General features: G+C 34.1%; 1 protein-coding gene across 1 annotated transcript in view; it reads right to left on the reverse strand.

Annotated features, from left to right (window-relative positions):
• Positions 1–21,607, reverse strand: part of Cbl (E3 ubiquitin-protein ligase CBL) — a 242,503-nt gene extending 220,896 nt beyond the window's left edge. The window contains exon 1 of the mRNA XM_072534757.1: positions 20,881–21,607. Coding sequence (XP_072390858.1) covers positions 20,881–21,422 — 542 coding nt within the window. The 5' untranslated portion in view covers positions 21,423–21,607. The remainder of the gene's footprint in view (positions 1–20,880) is intronic.
• Between the last annotated feature and the right edge of the window lie 573 nt (positions 21,608–22,180).

Below are 22,180 nucleotides of genomic sequence, written 5' to 3' on the forward strand. Positions count from 1 at the left end.
AATGACGAGTGGACACGACGAGCATCAGGGAACATCTCCTATTATTATTTAACAAGAAAAGTTGGGCGGTGACACTCTTGGAGAGCCCTGAAAAATAGAGCCTAGTCTTTCTCCTATCAAGTTCCTAACCGGTCCCTGTGTGTTAGCAAAAACTCCCAACTACCATATGACACCCACCACTACCCACCATATACGTCCCGATACCCAAACTTATACACGAGGAGAAAAAACTCCACTAATATAAATACCAATGGAAGGAACCACTGAGAACAAATAATGGTTATGCATAGGGCATGCGGCTATGCATCATTCTAATATACCGCCACCCTAACCTCAAGGCGTAACGCCGAAAGAGTGCATGGGGAAAAGTGGGTCTCAAGCGATGACCGAAGGAGTGGGCGAACTGGAGGGGATTATTGCGTTGGTGGAGTATGGGCGCACTGCCTCGCTGGACCGAAGAATCGACCCAACTCTTGAGAACAAAAAAGGAAAAATACCTAATAAAAAAAAAGGTAAGTATAGAGATAAAAGAGTCTATGGGGGATATAGGCGAAGAGAGACCGGCGGCAATAGCGGAAGCGGAAGAAGAGGACAGTCGGAAGGAGAAAAATGATGAGGCAAAAGAGAAGAACAAAGGGGAAAACGAGGACATGGGTGAAACAGTGGAGAAGAATGGCAGTGGAAAAGAAACGGGAAATAGTAATGATGAGAGTGAATGGACGACCAATATTAACAGAATAAAGAAAAGGAAATCGCACGGAGAGAAAGACATAGGAGCTGGTGGAAATAAGAATGAAATTTAATTTAAATTTAATTTTAAATAATCAATTTAAAAAGAACTGGTGGTAACCAAGGTGGTAAATAAGGATCCGCAAAAGTACGGCAGATTTGGTGCGAAATGGAAAAAAACATTAGATAGTTGTTAATGTATAGTGCTATAGAGGAGACTGAGAAAAGATAAAGTATAAGAGGATGCGTAACAACAATAGGGACGCAAACAAAAATAACTATGGGAACAACTACGAAGTACGTAGGGACGCAGGTAGAAGTAAATGGCAAAGAGGACCCAGAATTACATAGAAGAAGGATGGAGTCTTATGGAGACGGCCGAAAGCACCGAGGAAATAATTGAAGTATTATACCAAGAATGGACAGAGGAGGTTTATGACAAGGTAATCATCTGCGAAAAATTTTACAGGACGATGTAGCATTCTTGGTAACAGAGGATGCTGCTGACGCAAAAGTGAAGGGGGAATTAAGTACAAAGTGCCCAGATCATCCCGGATTATACGTAGAATAGACGAAAATTGAGGAATTGGGACTATGTCCGAAATAACATGTATAGTACAGGAAAGTAGGAGAGAGAGGACATCAAAAAAATGTATCCAAAAGCTGAAACAAAGGAGAGGAGAAGAACCAATGGCTGTTAAATTTTTGGCAGCACCCAGAAAGCTATTCGACCGTATGTAACGAATTGGTAGAGAAAATATAGGGATAGCAGCACCAGCAGCGCTAGGAGTGGAGAAATCAAAAAAAGTGCTAGAGTGGGCAACAAGAGGAAATAAGGTAACCGCAAAGATATACTGCAAAATATGTAAAGAAAGGCATATAGTAGCCAGAGAAAAGAAAGGGATGGTAATCATTAAAAAACCTAAAGATAAACTCTATGCTGAACTTATAAAAGATTTAAGAGAAGAGCTAGGAGAAAGAGATGATGTTATAAACAAGGTTAGATAAACCAGACAAGAAGGTCTAGTCCTGGAATTAAATAAAGGCAGAAAAAAGGCAGAAATCAGGCCGGCTGTCACTCAAGCAGTACGGTTTCACAAAGAACAGGAGCACGATGGATGCGGTGATGGAAGTCTTCCGGAAATTGCGCGGGGTGGGGTTAAGCAGAGGTGGGTGATCCTAATTTTATTTTATGTCAGGAATGCATTACATATTAAAATGGAAAGAGGTAATGAAGCTTTACGAGAGGGGTGTCCGAAGTACTTAATGAATTTGGTCTTGGGCTATCTGTCAGAGAAAAATTATGGTAGAAAAAGGAGTGGTGGTTGACGTGACGGTTGGAGTGCCGCATGGTCCTAGGTGTTCTAGGACCCTCGCTGTGGAACCTGGCATATGACGGGGTTGTGAGCCAACAATACGGACATGGTGTAACCCCTTTCCCATTTGCGGACGACCTCACTATGCCGGTAGTGGCGCGCGAGAGGGAGGACCTTATCTTCGATGCACAGTGTACATGCAACCAAGTCGAGGAATGGATGAAAATGCATGGCCTAAAATTGGCTGCGGATAGGACCTAGGCTATAGTGCTCAATGGACCAAGAAAAACGGACGAGATAACATTCAAATGTGCAGGAACGAGAGTGGTGAGAAATAAATTCGTGAGATATTTGGGTCTGACTGGATAAAAACGGAAGGTGGGGGGAGCACGTATAGGTAGTAACTCAAAGAGCTGCGGTGAGAGCCGCCGCGTTAAGGGGTATAATGCCCAACATCTGAGGGCCCAAAACTGAGAGGAGGAGAGCCCTTCATTCAAGGGAAAGATTATCCGAGAAAAGAAATGAAAAGATAGCTACAGAATGTTTAAAAAAGAAAAAAGAGGGAGGTCCATTATGGTGTGGCAAGAGGAATGGGCCGAGATGAGAAGGGTGGCGGAGTGCACGAAGTAGCTGATTCCTAATTTGAGAAGATGGGTGGACTGCGGGCATCGGTGTTTGGATGCAGATGCTTACAGGATATGGTTGCTTCAGGGCATAATTCAGTTCAGAGATATGTGAAAACGTTGGATAGAAAGAAATAAGAAGAAAGGCGACCCGAAGGGAGGCACGATGCCCAGAGGCAAGCAAGATAAGGCAGAACGAGAAGGGGCGAGACTAAACATAACAACAGGGAGGAACAAAGGGAGAGAAGGATTCAGTAGTAGTGAAAAATACGAGAATGCGTAAGCATTGTGCGTGAATGAGACATCGGGTAAATGTCGTGCCGACGTTGCATGCCAATCAGAGCGGTCCGGCCGGTAATTCATGGTTGAGTAGGTTATTTTTTTAGCAGATACGTGTCTGGCATTAACTGCGATAGTGTCCGAACAACCCCTGCTTGCAGTCTCGGATATCATTAACCAAGGCTGGAAGAGTGTTCTGTCCAACTTCTAGGACCGAGATTTGTTTCCAACATTTTGATTCCCCCCTCATAAAAAAGGAAATCTAAGGAAACCTAAGTCGGAAATCAGACACAAACTGGAGAAGTTCCGTCTAGAAAGGACATCGGTACATTCTCCTCTGTCTACACTAGAGCATCCTGCTAAGAGATTAAGCAATTGGTCATAGCAACGGCAGTTAGAGCTCTCTTGTTCACTTCATTATATTTCAGAACAAAATCTTCCAGACACAAATTTTTTTGTAGAGAACATGGACCATAGCAAATCCCAAGAAAACCAAAGCGGGAGTATCGATAACACCCGCAGGTAAAAAAAAACCTCGGGAGAATACCCCCTCAACAAAGAGTTGCTAAAAAACCAAGGAGCTCTAACGAGTCGACTAGGTCATATAGCAACGTAGCAACAATGCCGGTGGCACACAGACACCATCCTGATCGAGCTCAAGCAGACCTGATCATTAACAAACTAAAACAAGCAGTTAAAGGGAACTGTCTTAACCAGTATACAAAAAAAAAATGGACTATTAAAGTGGTGAGGACTAGGGAGCAAACTTAAATACAGTTGATCCCAATAATATGCCCAAGCTCCCCATGGTCTTCACCGCATCTACGAGAAAGAGGCTGATGAAACAACCATCATGACCCGTCTAAAAAGGCAAAATGAACACGTTAAGACTCGTTGTTAAAAAATCGGAAAATAGGGGAGGACGCGAAACCTAAGCCTACAGGTCAGCATTTGAAGACAACTGTCCGGAGATAGTGAGGAATTCCAACAGGAAAGTACCCTGGTGGAATGATACCCTTCCAAATCAAAAGACAGAAGTAGACGAAAATTTAATTTCGCCAAAAGATCAGTCGTGTGGGGCGATTATTGCAAAGCTCTGATTAAATATAATAAGGAACTGAGAAGGGAGAAACAGAATCATGGAGAAGGCATTGCGAGGAGACAGAATAGACTGCAGAAATGTCAAGCCTCCATAATATTCTCTCAAGAGACCCTCAGACAAGTATTTCCTCGCTCCAAAAAGAGTCAGGCGAATACACTCGAAATGGTGAAAAGAAACTAAAAGAACTTTTTAAGGTGCACTTTCCTGAGTCTCAAATAAAGCTGATACCACTAGAAACATGGCAGCAAACTGGACATTATGGCAGACTGAACTGGACATCATAACTTTTGGTTCTATGGAACACAAGCGTGTGGCAAAACAACCAGTTGAACCAGGACAAAATCGAATGGACAATAAGCTTATTTAAGCCGTATAAATCACCGGGTCTGGATGGGATTTATCCAATTTTTCTGGAGAAGGGAAATGATCTTCACGGCACTACACCATCTCGTACAGAGGGTGAAGTACGTTCTGAAAAACCAAGAGGTGATAGTGGGTGCATTTCTCGATATAGAGGGAGCATCCGACAACACCTACATAGCAATGACAAGGGCGATTCGTCTAAAAGGCATAGACGAAACAAGCTGCAGATGGATAGACTGTATGCCGAGAAGTCGTGTAATATTCGCAACGTTACTGAGGGATACAGTTTCAGCACAAATAGCCAGAGGCTGTTCACAGAGGAAGGTTTTATCCCCTATTTTGTGGAATCTGGTCATAGATGGGCTAATTAGCTAGACTCAGCAACGACAACAAAAACTGTTGGTACAAATGTCCTTATTTCCGTCTGAAAGTTTGTGCTTGGGTCACACAATCTATATTGGTGTTAATCGGATATAATATATTAGATCTCTTCAATCTATCACTATCTGATAAACCCCAATATCGGGTGGAACATATAGTGTGATCGGAGTGCGAAATGTTACATAAAAAGAACAGCACACATTAATGTCTTCTATTTTAAGGCATTATTAAGACAATTTCATTTTTTTTTCTAGAAGACAGTAAGTAGTATTTAAAATATCTGAGCACAGCGGTAGGAACATAATTTAGATGCTCGCAGTAAGATTAACTTTCTGACATCAAAGGTAGATGGAGCCCACGTATCATGTCCAAATAGTGGCAAATTTAATTAAGACATCTGCCTTTATATATCTCAGTTTGTGTTCGATCTACCACTGATGAACCTCAATATAGAGTGAAACATGTCACAGTGTGATTGGAGCACAAACTTTAAAATAAAAATAAAAGAGAATTTATGTCCGCTAGTCTGTCGTCTATAAAGCGAATTACAGGAATTTGTTTCTGGAAGATAGAGGTATTTCAAAGAAACTATTCTTGTTACCCAAGATTTATTTTCATCAAATCCACAATGACAGCATATAAACACATTTTAAAGTATGATTTACTGACATGGGTGCTTAAGGTGTATGTAAATACCACTTCCTGGCATACTATCAAAGGAATGAAGGACAAAATTGATGTATCATCATGTGGCACGAGGTCAGTTTAATAATGGACAATATATCTGAATTGAAATCACAAATGTAACTACATATATGCCAGTGACTAATGCTTTTAATTAGAAAGTGCTTGCTAGACACTGTAATTTAGCTCAATCAAGAGAACATTTTATTATGTTGTTGACTTTTCAAGAGAGAAGACAATTATTGTTTTATTTATGTGTGTAAATTAAGTCTAAAGAATTGATAACAGACACTATTTATAAATAACAAATCAAAAATGACTATGAAGCCTTACTTTTTAAATTAATAAAAAATACTGTTATTCTTATTATAGATTCACTCGATTATAATATTTTAATATTAATAAACGATTTGCTTGTGTGATATCTTATAAATTCAAAGAGATGTGATAACATTAAAAAGATAAAATACTAAATTATTAACGGAAATAACAAAATAGGATGAAAATTCTGATCATTAAGGATGGTTGAAGATGGGGAACAAATAAGACAACAATTCCTAGCTGGAAACCCCTAAAGATATTTTAAAAACAGGATGAAAATTTTATTAAGTACATTTGTTTTAATTTTGTTCTAATGCTATTTTCTTTTGGCATCTAAATACAATTTATTATTTTTACCGGGAATAAGCCACAATTTTAACTAATAAAATGGAAAATCACAGTGGTTAGCCGTATACCGTAGTTTAAAAAACTTACAATGAAGTAAAAAACTTTAGGTGTAAAATGGTACATATTACAAAAACTTTTTATAAAAAATTAAACTAAAAATTTCAGAACGGTTTCGATCTTATCAGATCATCATCAGTGAAACATAAGATAAAAGTAAGTATTTCCACGTTAATATTATTATTACAAAGAGGTAAAATGTTAACTGTTAAAATGAAAAAATGTGGTAAATACTTACATCGTTAGCGTATGAAACTAGCCACTTAGTAAGGTGTAATAACCCTTAGATTATGTATTAAATTTATTAAGTAAATGTGAAAGTTGATGTGAAACGGGATCGATGTTAGAAGATTTCACTTTAAGGGAACATACTGATCCATACTTGAAACAAGGACTACGTGAGTGTCCTGAGGAAGATGTTGACCAGCCAACTGAATGTTGGACCAGGAAGTGTAATTGGTTGCAATAGGCAAGGCAGGTGATAGTTTATTTTTACTCGTTGTTTACTCGTTTACTAGTTGTTACTCAAAAATTAAACGCTCGCTATGGGTTATGGTTTGACCATAATTAGGTGCAAATTATATCATTGCTGTACGATCTGGTTACCAATATTCAAAGAGAACATTTTTAATCTTTTTAATATCTAACTCATTCATATTGACAATTCAGACATATATTATATATTTTAAAGTCATCATCATCACTGGTCCGACAACCCTTTTTGGTTCTTGGCCTGTTCCAGGATTCTTCTTTATTCTGATCTATTTTATGCTTTTTTTTCTCCAGTCTTTTATTTTTAAGGTTCTTTAATGTTCTTTTATCTACTGGCACTTGTTTAAAGATTTTGTTTGTTATTTCGCCTTTTTCCATTCTTTCCACATGTCTCATCCAACGCAGCTGTCCTGTTTTAAAAAACGTTATGATCTCCGGATCCTGGCATATTTTGTATACCTATACAAAATATACATTTTAAAGTAGATGACTTTAAAATGATGAGTGATAATATTAGTTGCGTTCCTGGGACGACTGTATTGGAAGATAGTAAATTCAATTACGTAAAATCAATGTTAACTTAAGAATAGCTGTCAGAAAAATCATAGCATGCGATTTGTATTTAAAAAGACAACCACATGCAATGATGACAGTAAAATTATCCAGTTAATGATCCTAAATCATGAGGATAAATGAGGGAAAAAACTCATGAGAAAAAAACTCATGAGGAAAAAAACATATGATACTATCCCGACTTGGTGGAGCACAATAGATCTGAAATGGACGCAGTGGAATAGGCCAAATGCCACCTCATTAAATCTATATATCCCGACATGGTAAGTATTTGGCCTTACATTTAGTTTACTGTCAATAATATCAAACTCTAACTTTATATGTACTTATGTTATTTTAAAACATAAATTTATTTATTTATTTATTTTCAATGGGCTGCTGCCCAATAAGATTAACAATGTTTACAATGTATACAATAAAACAAAATACGTAATCACGTAATTTAGTTTTACATATTACAACGACCTATTCCATAGCCACTCAAATAAACACATGCCTGAGACCAAAAATGAATTCGGCTTTTGTTGCAAAAAAATCTAGATCTGCAAAAATATTTGCCCATCTTAGTGCTCGAGATAAAAAATTATTATATGCATAGTGGGTTCTGTGAAAAGGAACATAAAAAGTTGGGTTTAATCATGTTCTACGGACAGGTACATGCAGACCAATCTGCTCAAGTAGCTGAGGACAGAAGACTATAGAATTAATTATGCCATAAAGCATCTTTGCATCTTTAATTAATTGTCGGTTATACAATGAGAGAATACCAAGTTGGGTTTCAATTTGATCATAATTTACTTGATTTAATTCAAAAGGTATACCCTGTTTATATGCTACATATTTCAAGAACTTGTGTTGAACTGTCTCAATGTTTGATATGTAAATATTATAAGATGTACACCATACACAAAAATAATACTCTAGATGAGGTCTAAGTAAAGAACAATATAGTAATGTAATTGCTTCAATATTCGGAAAGTCTGTAGTGAATCTTTTTATAAAGCCAAGCATTTGTAAAGACTTGGAAATTATTGACATATAATGTGATTCACATTCACATAAAAGTTTAGAGTCTAGATTAATTCCAGGATCATGAATTTCAGTAACCCAGTCAACAAGAATGTTCTGTATATTATAATTATATTCCATTGGGTCTCTCGATCATCCAAAAGAAACAGCATGACACTTGGATGTGTTCAGAGCCATGACATTCAACACACACCACTCACTCAACCAATCAAGATCATGTTGAAGATTAACACAATCTTCTGTATTATTGATAATTGTGTAGAACTTTAGATCATCCGCAAAAGAAGAGGTGAACTCAAGGATGCAGTGGTGTATATCATTGAAGAATATGTTAAATAAAGGGGGTCCCAAATGATAACCTTGGGTTCTCCTGAATGAACTTTAATCTCACTGGAAACAAAATCCCTGATATGCACCATCTGAACTTAGTCAATCAAGTATGTTCTCAGCCATCTAAGAAGTGACTCATTAACATCCATTTTTTTAAGTTTAACAATTAAAATATTATGGTTGACCTGATCAAAGGCCTTGGAGAAATCAGTGTATAGTGCATGTACCCTACAGCCTCTCTGCATGGCTCTCCTCATTAAGTCCAAAAACACAGTCCGTATTACATTCAGTTGATCTGCTATTCCGAAATCCAAATTGTGGGTCTACTAGCTGTTTTTCAAGTGAAGTTTTAAGATAGTCACATACAAAACATTCAAACATCTTAGGTATTAGACAAATTATACTAATGGGCCTGTAATCATTCAACAATGAATTATCTCCCGCTTTAAAAATAGGTGTTAAAAAACTATTTTTCTAGCATTCTGGAAATTCACCTTTATTTAAGGATAGATTAAAAATGTGAAAAAGAGGTCTTTATAATATAAAACAACAATTCTTGAGAAACCTGGGAGGAAATCCATCAGGACCAGGACCCTTATTCACATCCAGTTCTGATAATTTTAAATACATATCAAATATAGTTATGTGAAACCAGTCAAGGCAGTAAGATTAAGTGAAGGTGAGTCACTGGGTATGTCACATATTTGAGTGGAGTATACTGTAGAAAAATATTCTGCAAAAAGATTTACAATATCTGGTCCGTGACTGGATTAAACACCACCATACCTCAACACAGCAGGCAAGGAAGGCTTTCCTTGCCTGCTGTGTTGCGGCTTTTTTCCAGTAAAAACTTATTCTTGGTTCATGAAAAATGGGTTTAATTGTGAGGATTCTTATATAAATGATTATGTTATTTGAAAGAGGTTTTGAATAGATCACAATTATAAAAATGTTTTTATATGATAGAGCCCAAAACAGCTGTTCTAATGGAAATGCATTTCAGGAAGAAAAAAACCTGCTAACAAAGGTTTTACCAGAAAATGATTATCCATTTTCATTTATAAACACGGAATTTAGATGGAAACACCACAAGCAATCTAGAAATGATCATAAGAAAGGATTTGAAGATGACAATACCATATGTAAAGGGGTTATTGGAAAAATTAAAATAAAAAAAAAGAATTTACTAGGGTGAGTTTCAATGTTAGAGAGGTCTGTTAAGACAGCTTAAAGAATAAAAGAACAGCAAAAAAAAATATTTGAAACTTCAAGAAAGGATATTTTGGTAACAAAAATTAAAAACATAAAATTTTGATATAATCTTTTTGGATGAAAAAACTATTTTATGCTGCATGGTTCTATATAAATATTTGCATGTAATGTTTATTAACATAAGGAGAAAAATTAACAAAGCAATGAAACAAAAAAAGCAATTGCCATTTAAGTATTCATCCAAAGTGATTTGTTAAGATAATTTTTGTATAATAATAATTAAAATGATAATAAGGATAAGGATAATTGGTAAATAATAATAATAATAATTATAATATTTGTTATTATTATTATTTATTATTCATTACTCGCCATTCAGGATCAGGTTATACCAACCAAAAATTACATGAAATATATCGTCAAAGACTCTCAGGTCCAAAATGACAAATGCCGATATGGATGTCAAGCTCAAGAAACCATCCAATATCTTATGGAAAGCTGCCAGTCATTTGCTGCAACTGAATAAAAAGAACAGCATGACTCGTTAGGGAAGATTCTTCATCAAGAGATAGCTTTTAAACTGGAACTTCTAAAAACAAACCATCTCCCATATTATCAATATGTTCCTGAGAGTATGCTTGAGAATGACAACTATAAGCTATACTGGGATCACACTGTGCTCACAGACCAAATTGTAGCACATAATAGACCAGATCTCATGCTATTATAGTTAATAAACTAACGAGACAAATAACACTAAGCGATGTGGCGATACCTAACAACAATAATCTGCGTGTTAAGCTAGGTCTCAATGAACATAAACACAGCCACCTAAAGTTACCAGCCATGAAGTAGAAATTTGGCAACATCTATGGGTAGTCCTGTTTGAATGTGGACAGATGATTACAGTGAATTGATAAATATTTGTATATTATATTTTTTTAATTAATATTAAGTGCCTTTATGTGTCTAGTCAGTTATTTAAGTTATTTATTAAGTTAGTTGTTTACTCAACTAATTATTGATATTGTACTACAGGTTGAAATAAACTTAAATGTAAGTATAAACATTGTTAGGTTAGGTGTGGAATTTCATTATTCTTAGTATGTATTTAGGTAATTTTTAATTCTTTTGTTATATTAACCCTTTGGGCAATGAAATCACAGTTTTTGCAACAACTGTGGGTTTATTCTCTGGTTAATATTGTAATAGTTGAAATGCCACAAAAGCTTAAATATATTGTTCTTTTCATTTATAGATGCCAAGACATTGTTGTGTACCTCGATGTAAAAGTAATTACACACACATTCTGAAGCAGGAAGGGCCTGTAAGCACATTTTCTTTCCCAAAAGATAAACAATTATGTGATAAGTGGTTAAAAGCTATCAAATGAGACAATTATACCCCAACAAAATCTTCTGTTGTGTGTGCTAAGCGTTTTCATTCTGAAGATATTATAGTTCATCATACATGGAAAGACAAAGAGGGGCCATGTTGTGTCTAAAAAACTAAAATTAAATGCTATTTCTAGGATTTTCCCCAATCTTCCGGCATATATCTATTTCTAAACCTATAGATATAAGTGATCCATGTGAAAGACAACAATATGACTTTGATAGAAATAACCACAAATTGGAACAACTGGAAAAAGACTTTCTCAAACAAGATTTAATAGACTCCTTTGATAACTTTATTGACAAATGCAGCATGAACATGACTTTAAATGGGTGGAATCAAAAAGTGACGAATGATAGTGACTATTTTTATTTTTTAAACATTCAAGAATGTAGTGACTCATATGACATTGGTCTAAAGATATTAAGTAGTGTTGAAATTTCTAAAAATTTAGAAGATACTGGATATATAGGTGAAAATTTGTTAAGTAATAACGATTTAAAATGGATTGTGACAGATGGTAAATTAGAAAGATGGTCTCGACTATAAAATATCCTAACTCAGTACGTTCCTCATTCATATTCTGATTTTACACACACATTTAGCACAGATTTTACTTTTTTTGTAAAAAATGCCCACAAAAATATTTGCTCTGCTTGGTTAGTTGCAGAAGATGTCAATAAATATCAAGACATGTTACAATTAATTAAAGATTATTTACATTTGATGCTTCAGAATAGAACACAATATGGTATTAATATTTTGCTATTCTCTCTATCTGTTTATAAATCAGTCTCCATCCACTTATAATAATTTAAGGGCATACCTTTTACTTCCTTCAAAAAGACATTTCCACCAAATACCTTCTTCCTTAAATATTGCTCCAAGTGAAATGTAAATAATCAGCATTACCTAACACAAAGAATGTCAACTCTTTAAGACAGAAAAAAAATTGTGGGTTTATTTATAGATGAGATATACGTAAAAAAGGGTTTACAGTAAAGGTGCAACGATAAGAGATAAGGTACAGGTAATTTTCTTAAAATTATTAAAACAGGGTGGAATGTAGTAAATGTTCAAAATAAATTCGTCAGCACAAACTTAATGATTACTGTACTCCCGTATTTAATTTTTCAAATGATAAAAAGGTTAATTATTTGAAAAACTTTATGATTTGGCCTGAGAAGTGGAAAATGTTGCCTAATGGAATTGGTTTAACTAATGACAGTGATTACAGTGTTAATGTAGCCTCTCCGTTTGTTACTGTAATATCAATAAAACTAATGAGACATAAACAGTTGTGCACTGAGCTAGAAAAGTATCTAATTAAAAGTGTTTTTTATACTTTACAAGAATATTGTAATTCATAATGATTGATTTATGACTCTCCTGTATGCGTTTTTATGGCTTGTATACTAAGTACATACCTGTATTTTCTGTTAATCTGTTAGATACTACCTACAATTAATTAGAACTCTAGGTTTTAAAAATTATAAATGTTTACTATTCCTACACATTTCTAACCTTTGTATGGAAAATAAATATTATTATTAACAGGTTTAACTTGTTCATTTCATATTTTATTAAATTTAATTAAAATTTCTCTTATTTGTGCAATGTTAAAAAGAGATCCATAAATTATTATTTAAAATATTTCTGGTTACGAAACGGACCACCATTTCTCCTTCATAGGACTACTTTAATCATATGTTGCGACATTGCCTTTTTTACTTCACGGCTTGTAACTTTAGGTGGCTGTGACATAAAACATAAAAATGCTGGGTCTCAATGAACATCTATATAATATCATGCAGAAAGCTGTGCTACTTTCGACGTCCAGATGGATGTGAAAATTTTTGGGAGATATACCAATGTACCAAGTCACCTAGTACTTGATAACATGAAAAGAGTCCCACCAGTGCTCAATCCTTTTGATACTATAGGTATCTGGGATGAGTTAATTTTCAACTTAGAAGGAGTGTGAGCCGTATGGCTAAATCTGGATAACAATAATAATAATAATTACCTGAAATATATTGTTAAAGATCCTTAAGTCCAAAATGACAAATGCTGATATGGATGCCAAGCCCAAGAAACCATCCAACATCTTACCGGTGGCTTCCAGGCATTTGTTGGTACTAATTATAAAGAACACCATGACTCAGTAGGAAAGATTATCCACCAAGAACTAGTTGACAAAGCGACCATCTTCCTTATTATCAATACGTTCCTGACAGAATGCTTGAAAATGACAACTACAAGCTATACTGGGTCCGCACTGTGCTCACAGACCAACCAGTGGCACATAATAGACCAGATCTCATACTAGTTAATAAACTTAGTAGACAAACAACACTTATTGATGTGGAGATACTCAACACCAATAATTTACGTGTTAACTACAACGAAAAGATTGCCAAGTACAGGGATCTGGAAATTCAAATACGAAGACAGTGGAGAATGGAAACTACCCAGACAATACCTATTATTCTCTCTACTACTGGAGTCATTCCGAAGAATGTCCTAGAAAACATAAAAAAGCTAGGTCCAAATGAACATCTCTACAAGATCATGCAGAAAGCTGTACTACTCTCAACGTCCAGATGTGTAAGAAAATTTTTGGGAGATACTCCAGCATACCAAGTCACCTAGGACTCAATCACACGGAAAGAGTCCCACCATAGCTCAATCCTTTTGACACCATAGATATCTGGAATGAGTGAATTTTTCCCTTAGAGGGAGTGTGAGCCGTATGGCTAAATATTGGATAATAATTAATAAAAATTAAATAAAAATGGTTTACTTAAAGGATTTGTAAATATCGAGACATTATCAATTTATCAATTAAGCAATAAACTAATAAGAACAATCAACATTCAATTAATAAATGTACTTATTTAAATAAAACATAATAAAAATATATTAAACAGTGTTAAATAATAAAAAGGAATAGTCATATAATGACAAAAATCCCTGCGTAACACATGAACACTGCACAGATTTCCATATTTTCTAGGTTAAATTGTTATTTGAAGTAAAAACAATAGTTGTCATACTTTTTTTGATGTTGCTTTTAATTGTACTACTATTTTTTATAAATGTCAACACAGTTATGCTGTATTATTTATATTTATCAAATATGGGGTGAAAACACAATTGGATATCTACTGTTATTATAGTGACATCTTATAATTTTTTTTAAAATGTAAATAGTTTTAAATACATTTTTTTAAGTGAAGCTTTTATACTGGTGTTGTATTAGGTACTATTGGAATACTTTGCACCATACACAAAAAGGGTGATATCTTTGAATGCTCTAACTATCGAGGAATTACGCTCCTAAATGCAGCGTATAAAATATTCTCCAATATACTATGCCATCGTATGGCACCATATGCAGAGCGAATAATAGGACAATACCAGGCTGGTTTCAGAGGTGGTAAATCAACAATTCATCAGATTTCAACCCTAAGACAAATTCTAGAGAAAACACTGGAATACGGCGTAGACACGCACCACATATTTATAGACTACAAGGCAGCCTACGACTCTGTAAATAGAAGAGAATTGTTTAGAGCAATGATAGACCTAGGAGTACCAAATCAGTTGGTAAGTTTAACCAAACTAACCCTTGAAAAAGTTGAATGCAAAGTACGAATCCAGGGGGAACTCTCTGAACCTTTTAAAACAAATAACGGGCTACGTCAGGGAGACCCACTCTCCTGTATACTATTCAATCTAGCTCTGGAAAAAGTAATACGTACGTCACAAATCACAACTACCGGTTCAATATATAACAAATCTGTGCAAATCTTAGCATATGCTGATGATATCAATATTGTTGGGAGAACGGAAAACGCAGCACGAGAGGCGTACGTAGCATTAAAGGAAGCGGCTACAAAAATGGGTTTAATAATAAACACCAACAAAACAAAATACATGAAAATAGGTACGCAACCACAAACACTACGGCCACTTGTTATAGAAAATGACGTCATCGAAGCAGTTAACGAATTTGTATACCTGGGAACGCTCGTCAATACTGAAAATGACACTACCTCAGAGATAAACCGCAGAATTTGCACGGCTAATAGATGCTATTTTGGGCTTAATCTCCTTTTTAAATCTACAGTTATATCAAGAAATACAAAAGTAAAACTCTACAAAACAATAATACGCCCAGTCCTAACATATGGTTCAGAAACCTGGACTTTAACAAAAAGCAATGAAAACATGTTAGGATGTTTCGAAAGAAAAATACTAAGGCGCATCTATGGAGCGGTAAATGAAAATGGTGTCTGGAGAAGACGATACAACTTCGAACTCTATAGGATATACCAGGAACCAGATATCGTAAAACACATAAAGATAGGACGTCTGAGGTGGGTAGGCCATGTAATGCGGATGGAGCAAACCGACCCAGCTAGAAAAACGCTCCTTGATAGACCTATTGGTCAAAGAAGAAGAGGAAGACCCAGAACAAGATTCCTAGATAACATAGACCAAGATATGAGAAATATGGAAATACGTGCTTGGCGGAGGAAGGCGATGGATAGGGACGACTGGAGAAAAATTCTTGGGGAGGCTAGGACCCACACAGGGTTGTAAAGCCAAAATGATGATGATGATGATGTATTAGGTACTTTTTAACGGTACTATATAGCGTATTTTACAGTGTTACTTCTACTATAGAGGTGCCTTGGTAAGAAGATGTAAACAGTTGGAATAGTCCAGTTATGTGATGAGAGAGATTATACAATATGTAAACATTTTCAATTTTATTAAATCTAACAAGAATATTAACTAAGAGCAGTTTTATGTAATTCTTAATATTATTTTTTTGTTTACTTGAATCATCTGTTCATTTGAATACTTTATGGATTCACCACACTAATAAAATTACTTTATTTAATTTTAAAAATATTATTTAAAATTTAAAAATGCAAAAAACATAGTGTGAAGGTTCAATCTAGTCTACAGTACTCCCTACTTACTGTACCACTTTTTTTGTGTTTGCTGTTCTATGTAATTAACAAGTAATATTTTAACTGAAATAACCCTGTAATATATTTCAGAAAAGAATGATTCAAATTTGAAATTATTTCTTAGTATGAGGTATGACTAAGACTTTAGATTTTATCCAAAAAAATGCAGAGAAATACAGACTTTATTACTCCACACCAAACATTCCCAGAGAGTTATACTGTAGATTGTAGGTGCTTCGAAGTCTGTAGTTGATAAAATAAAAATGAACATTGATAAAACCAATGCATTTGAAGAAGCTCTGTTAGAAAATGTGACATGAAATCTTATGATCTGTAAATTGAGTGTAGCACATTTGACTACAATGACAAAATATTAAGGAATTAATGTTTCCAAAGGAACCTGTTCAGCATTGATATATCAGGAAAACCATAGTCAAGACTCATAAAGAAGAAGAGACTGCAATGGGTCAAAAAACACAGCTAAAACTTGTGTCATCTACTTAAATACATTTTTTTAAACATTGAAGTTGATTAATAGCTATTGAGATGCTATGTTTTCTCTGTGTTGTTGTACGGGGCGGAGGCATGGACGCTTACAGACACCACTATTAAAAAACTTGAAGCATTTGAGATGTGGCTTTATAGAAGAATGCTGAGAATATCATGGATAGCAAGGATCACGAACAAGGAAGTTCTAGAAAAAATTAAGAAGGAACCAGAGATTGTGTTTACGATCAAACGCATAAAATTGCAATATCTGGGACACGTTATGAGAAATCAGCACCAGGTAGAAGGAGAATATCACGGCTGCGGAATTTAAGAACATGGTTCAAGAAAACTAATGACCTAAAATCATTAATATTTAGGAAAAAAATTGCTCACAAGATATATAAACAAACAAATTCTTGGGACGATTATCTACTTTTCTCTTCCTTGAGAACCAAATGCAAAGAACTAAGCAGGTCATGTCATGAAATTTATATAAGTCAAACTGAATCTAGAATTAGTTCAAACGTAAAGCACTTTTGGAATTTTGTTAACAGCAAACGCAAAAATAATGGTCTACCAAACACAATGTTTTTTGAAAACACAATGCTTAATAATGGTGCGGATATCGTTAATAGCTTTGCGCAATGCTTTCAAAATATTTACAGAGCAAATGATGATGATTTAATACAGCCCATCTTAAAGTATGAGAAAACAGTGAGTCTAAATTCTTGTAATGTATCTATTGAAATCATATTTGAAAAATTAGCCAATTTGGACATTTATAAGGGCTCAGGGCCAGATGGAATTCCACCCATACTATTAAAAAAATGTAGATGTACTTTAACCCATCCCTTATATTTTCTGTTTTCTCATTCACTTGATTCAGGTATTTGTCCAAGTTTGTGGAAATCTAGTTTTATTGTTCCTATTCATAAATCAGGTGACAGGAGTAACATAGCTAATTACAGACCAATAAGCATTCTTTCTTCTATTCCTAAAATACTAGAAAGTATAATATGTGACTCTATTAAAACACCTTTATGCAATGTACTAATTGAAGAGCAACATGGTTTTCTTTCAGGTAGATCAACTTCGACAAATCTTTTACTTTTCACGCAATACATATCGGATGCTTTGGAAAGGAGACTACAGGTGGATGCTATTTATACAGATTTCTCCAAAGCATTTGACACTGTGAATCATAAATTGTTGTGTAACAAGCTTAAAACTATTGGATTTACAGGCAATCTGTATAACTGGTTATGTAGTTACCTAACTAGCAGAATACAACTTGTTAAAATTAAACACTTTCAATCTAGTGAGATCTCCGTAACATCTGGTGTTCCACAAGGAAGCCACTTAGGGCCTTTCCTTTTTAATATATTTGTTAATGACATTAAATCTCAAATTAACTCTAAATTTTTGCTATTTGCTGATGATTTAAAAATCTATAGAATTGTCGAAGACGTCTCAGATTGTGAAAAACTCCAAATTGATATTAACAAAATTATGGCATGGTGCAATTGGAACCAAATGAGCATTAATGTTGGAAAATGTCACTTTATTAGTTTCTGTAGAAGAATTAACAACCTCTCTTATAATTACAAATTAGCTGAAGAACCACTGAAGGCTGTCTCAACTGTAAGAGATCTAGGTGTTCAATTAGATTCCAAACTAAATTTTTGTGCTCATTTTGATTATGTGAATAACCAGGCATTTAAAATGTTAGGCTTCATTATTAGAACCTCTAGATGTTTGCATAACATTAATTCCATCAGACTGATTTACATTTCCCTAGTAAGATCTGTTCTTGAGTATTGCTCAGTCGTTTGGTCACCCACTTATGAAGTCCATACTTATAGCCAAGCTTGAAAAAGTCCAAAATAAATTCATTAGGTACTTAAGTTTTAAATTACACAAACCTTTAAGCGACCATTCCTACTCAGAAATTAGAAATACATTAAACCTTCCTAGGCTATCTTCCAGACGGATATATGCTGATGTTTTGTTTCTTCATAAACTACTGAATTCAAAAATTAATTGCAATGATCTACTGTCTCTAATCGACTTTAATGTTCCCTCTAGAGTTACTAGAACATCTCATAATTTTGCAATTAAATTTCATCGCTCTAACTTTGGTAGGCATTCTCCACTGAGTAGAATCATTCTAAATGGAAATAGAATAGACTTTGATTTGTTGCTGTGCGCTTCGGAAAATGTCTGTAGAATGTGTTTAAAAAAATTTTGTAATTTTATGTGATTTGTATTTGGTATGTGCTTTATATAGTTTTAATATTTGTTTTTTTTTTTTCTATATGGCTGCATCGCCAATTCTTTTCATACATATTTGCTATATCTTTGTAATTATTGTATCACTAGATAATACTTGTAATACTTTGTGTATATATTGAATTGGGTGGTATCCCGATAAAAAAAACCTCAACGGAGCTGTTTCGAGCCGCAGCGAGCAAAGTCATGATTGCCAATATGATTTCCAACATCCGAAACGGATAGGAACCAGAAGAAGAAGAAGAATAGCTATTAAGAAGAAGAAGAATAGCTATTATTCAATTTTATTAATCTCGGCCAATGGTATGGGGTGCCTATACATCATTGAAGGGACTATAAAAGCCCAGGACCAATACAATCACTTACTTGAAACTCAGCTATTATACACACATAAAAAAAGCCATTAACTTGAGCAAATTATTCTCTTGGATATAGAGCCAAACAGGAACACAGGAATCACAGAAAAAATAGCCATACACAGTTAGAGTACAATCACATTGTTACTAATCATGGTAGCCAGGATAATAAAAAATTACATTACATGGAATTTGTACAACCAATTAGAAGATATCTGCCTGCTTACTAAAAGCAGTATCAACATGCAAAAAACTAGATATTAAGTACTTAGTCGACTCATTATTTCTACATGATTAGTATCAGAATAAACAGAGAAAACCAGAATATTAAAAAATCAATAAAACTAAAATAACAAAAAGAAAATGAAAAACAAATAGAAGATGTACTTAAATGAATTTAAATATTCGAGAAAAAATGGCAATGTATTGGCAACAGATTTTGGAGAGTCAACAATAACATAGGCAGACAGACAGGCACTCAAATATCAGCACTAGAAAAGAAAGAATAGAAGAGAGAAGCAGAATCAATGGCCAAGAACCACAGAATTTTGAGAGGCTTCTACTCCAAAACCTTGAATGCCTTACACCTATAAGGGTAAGTAAGGCTTATGGATTAAGTATGTACCTATTAATGTACCAAAAAGAATTGCAACATGACAACATAACAAATTTTATGACAAAAAAGTGGATTGATTACATTAGTTTCAAATTGTCTGTAGAATGGGCAGTTAGAATGTGTTGATCAATATTTACTTAGGGAATTACAATTGAAAAAAGAACAACCAATATTAGTGGTCAATTATTTTTTTGGCTAGTGTGTGGCTTGAACCATAAACCTACTCACATTGAGAGAGTGTACCAGCATACCAGCTTTCTGACCTATTAAAATGACTAACAACTACTTTAATACAAAAGTTTAAGAGTAGTAGCAGCATAGACTGTTATTGTTGTGATTTTGACATTTTGATTTAACAATTTTCAGGAGGCAATAACCTGAGATATTTAGGAACGTACCTATTTTAATTTTTTTACACATACTACTTATCTTACTTTCAAACTGATACAACCCCCATACTATTTAGTAACACCAGGTCCCTTAAAAAACTTCTCCATTTAAATTTAAATAAATTGGTTATGGTCTTGTTTCTGAAGCTAATAGTAGAAAGTGGCTATTATAACATCATAATATTAAAGATATAAAAGGATATAAAAAACATTTCAAAAACACGAAAGGATAAAAAATAACCAACTGAACTTATGCAAACATAAAATTGGCCCTAAGAGAAGAACTAAGATTCTATGAACACACAACACAGGAACAACAGAATTGGAACTGAAATAAAGAAACATGCTAAAAATGAAAAAGTTAAACAACAAATATTTCAATATTATAATCAGGATAAAACAAGCTGAGCATAAGGAATAAACTAAAGGGGTTGAAACATATATGTTAACGTTTACCTATTTCAGTAAGTATTATAGTCTCATTATACTCAATATAACATTTACTCATGTGTACCATCTTACCTGTTGCCAAAATTTATCCTCCAGAAATCAGCAGCATCTGATTTAGTTATCCTAAACAAATCACCAGCAAATACACCATTAGGAAAAAGTGCTTTTAGTTCACTCAACATATGACTAAACACTAAACTAAGTTTTGTTAAATTTCTTCGGTAATGAGAATTTTCATCAAACATCTTCTCTTTTCCCTCTTTAAAAAGTTTAATTGCTTGCTTACACTTCCTCATTAAATTAATTATAAATATATTAAAATGTTCAATAGAGTGTAAAGCCTGCAGGTTATCCTCGTATTTTGAGTAAATCAGCCTTAACCTCTGATAGGTATCTGGAAGAATATCCAAAATAAATGGGGGTGAGTTTTTGAGGTTCATTTTTTGGTGTTGACACAACTTTACCACTTTGTCCATAAGTTTCCAGGTTTTATCGAGAGTTCGTTTATCGGTCGCGTATTTCGGGTGCGTTACCACGTCGGAAAAGGCCCCTTGTAGCTTTGAAAATATTGTTGAAAAGTTTTTGTGTTGAACAGAACGATTGCGACCTGCCATTTTGTAGAATGTTTTTCACTTATATTTAAACAAACAATTAAACAGTATACATAGTATTTACATGATCATTTAGACACTTGAACACTTATCACGTAATTGCTACAAAAAACTTCGAAGTTGAATGAAATTATATTACATAGTGATACAGTTGTCATTTTCTGGCAGCACAGTATGAATGAAAATGAAGTTTGTGTGCGAGTGAGTGAACCGGAATATTTCGATTGTAAAGTTGATCACGAATCGATTGTGAAATGTCTATTTGAAATGATTATGTATGTTTTTCGATTTAACAGTGTAAGAATATGAAAAAATATAAAATTCTAAGGACGATATTACAGTAAAGCTGAGCCTTAGATTTATAATTATCATTATTTGAGATCAAAATGTAAATCAAATTTATTGTGTCCTGTAGAAAATGTTATCTGATTATTTATGATATTTCGATTTACAAAACTATTTCTCTGTGTAAAGCGAATGAACAAATTATAATAATTTCACCATTCTTATGTGTTATGTGATACAAATAATGAACATATAGACAACACCGAAAACACGTTAGCATTACGTTAAAGGAATTATATAAGTTATATAAATTTTTATTTTCTTTGTGACAACATATCTATCATCGACAAATAATATTCGATTTTATTCATAGTCGTTACTTGAACTACTACGATATCATTCATCATTCGATGAATTTGTTGAAAATTTGTTGAAAATTTAGAGAATAAACTTTGAGACCAAATTGGTCAAATTTC

This window comes from Diabrotica undecimpunctata, chromosome 6 (genome assembly GCF_040954645.1).
Source record: "Diabrotica undecimpunctata isolate CICGRU chromosome 6, icDiaUnde3, whole genome shotgun sequence".
NCBI lineage: Eukaryota > Metazoa > Arthropoda > Insecta > Coleoptera > Chrysomelidae > Diabrotica > Diabrotica undecimpunctata.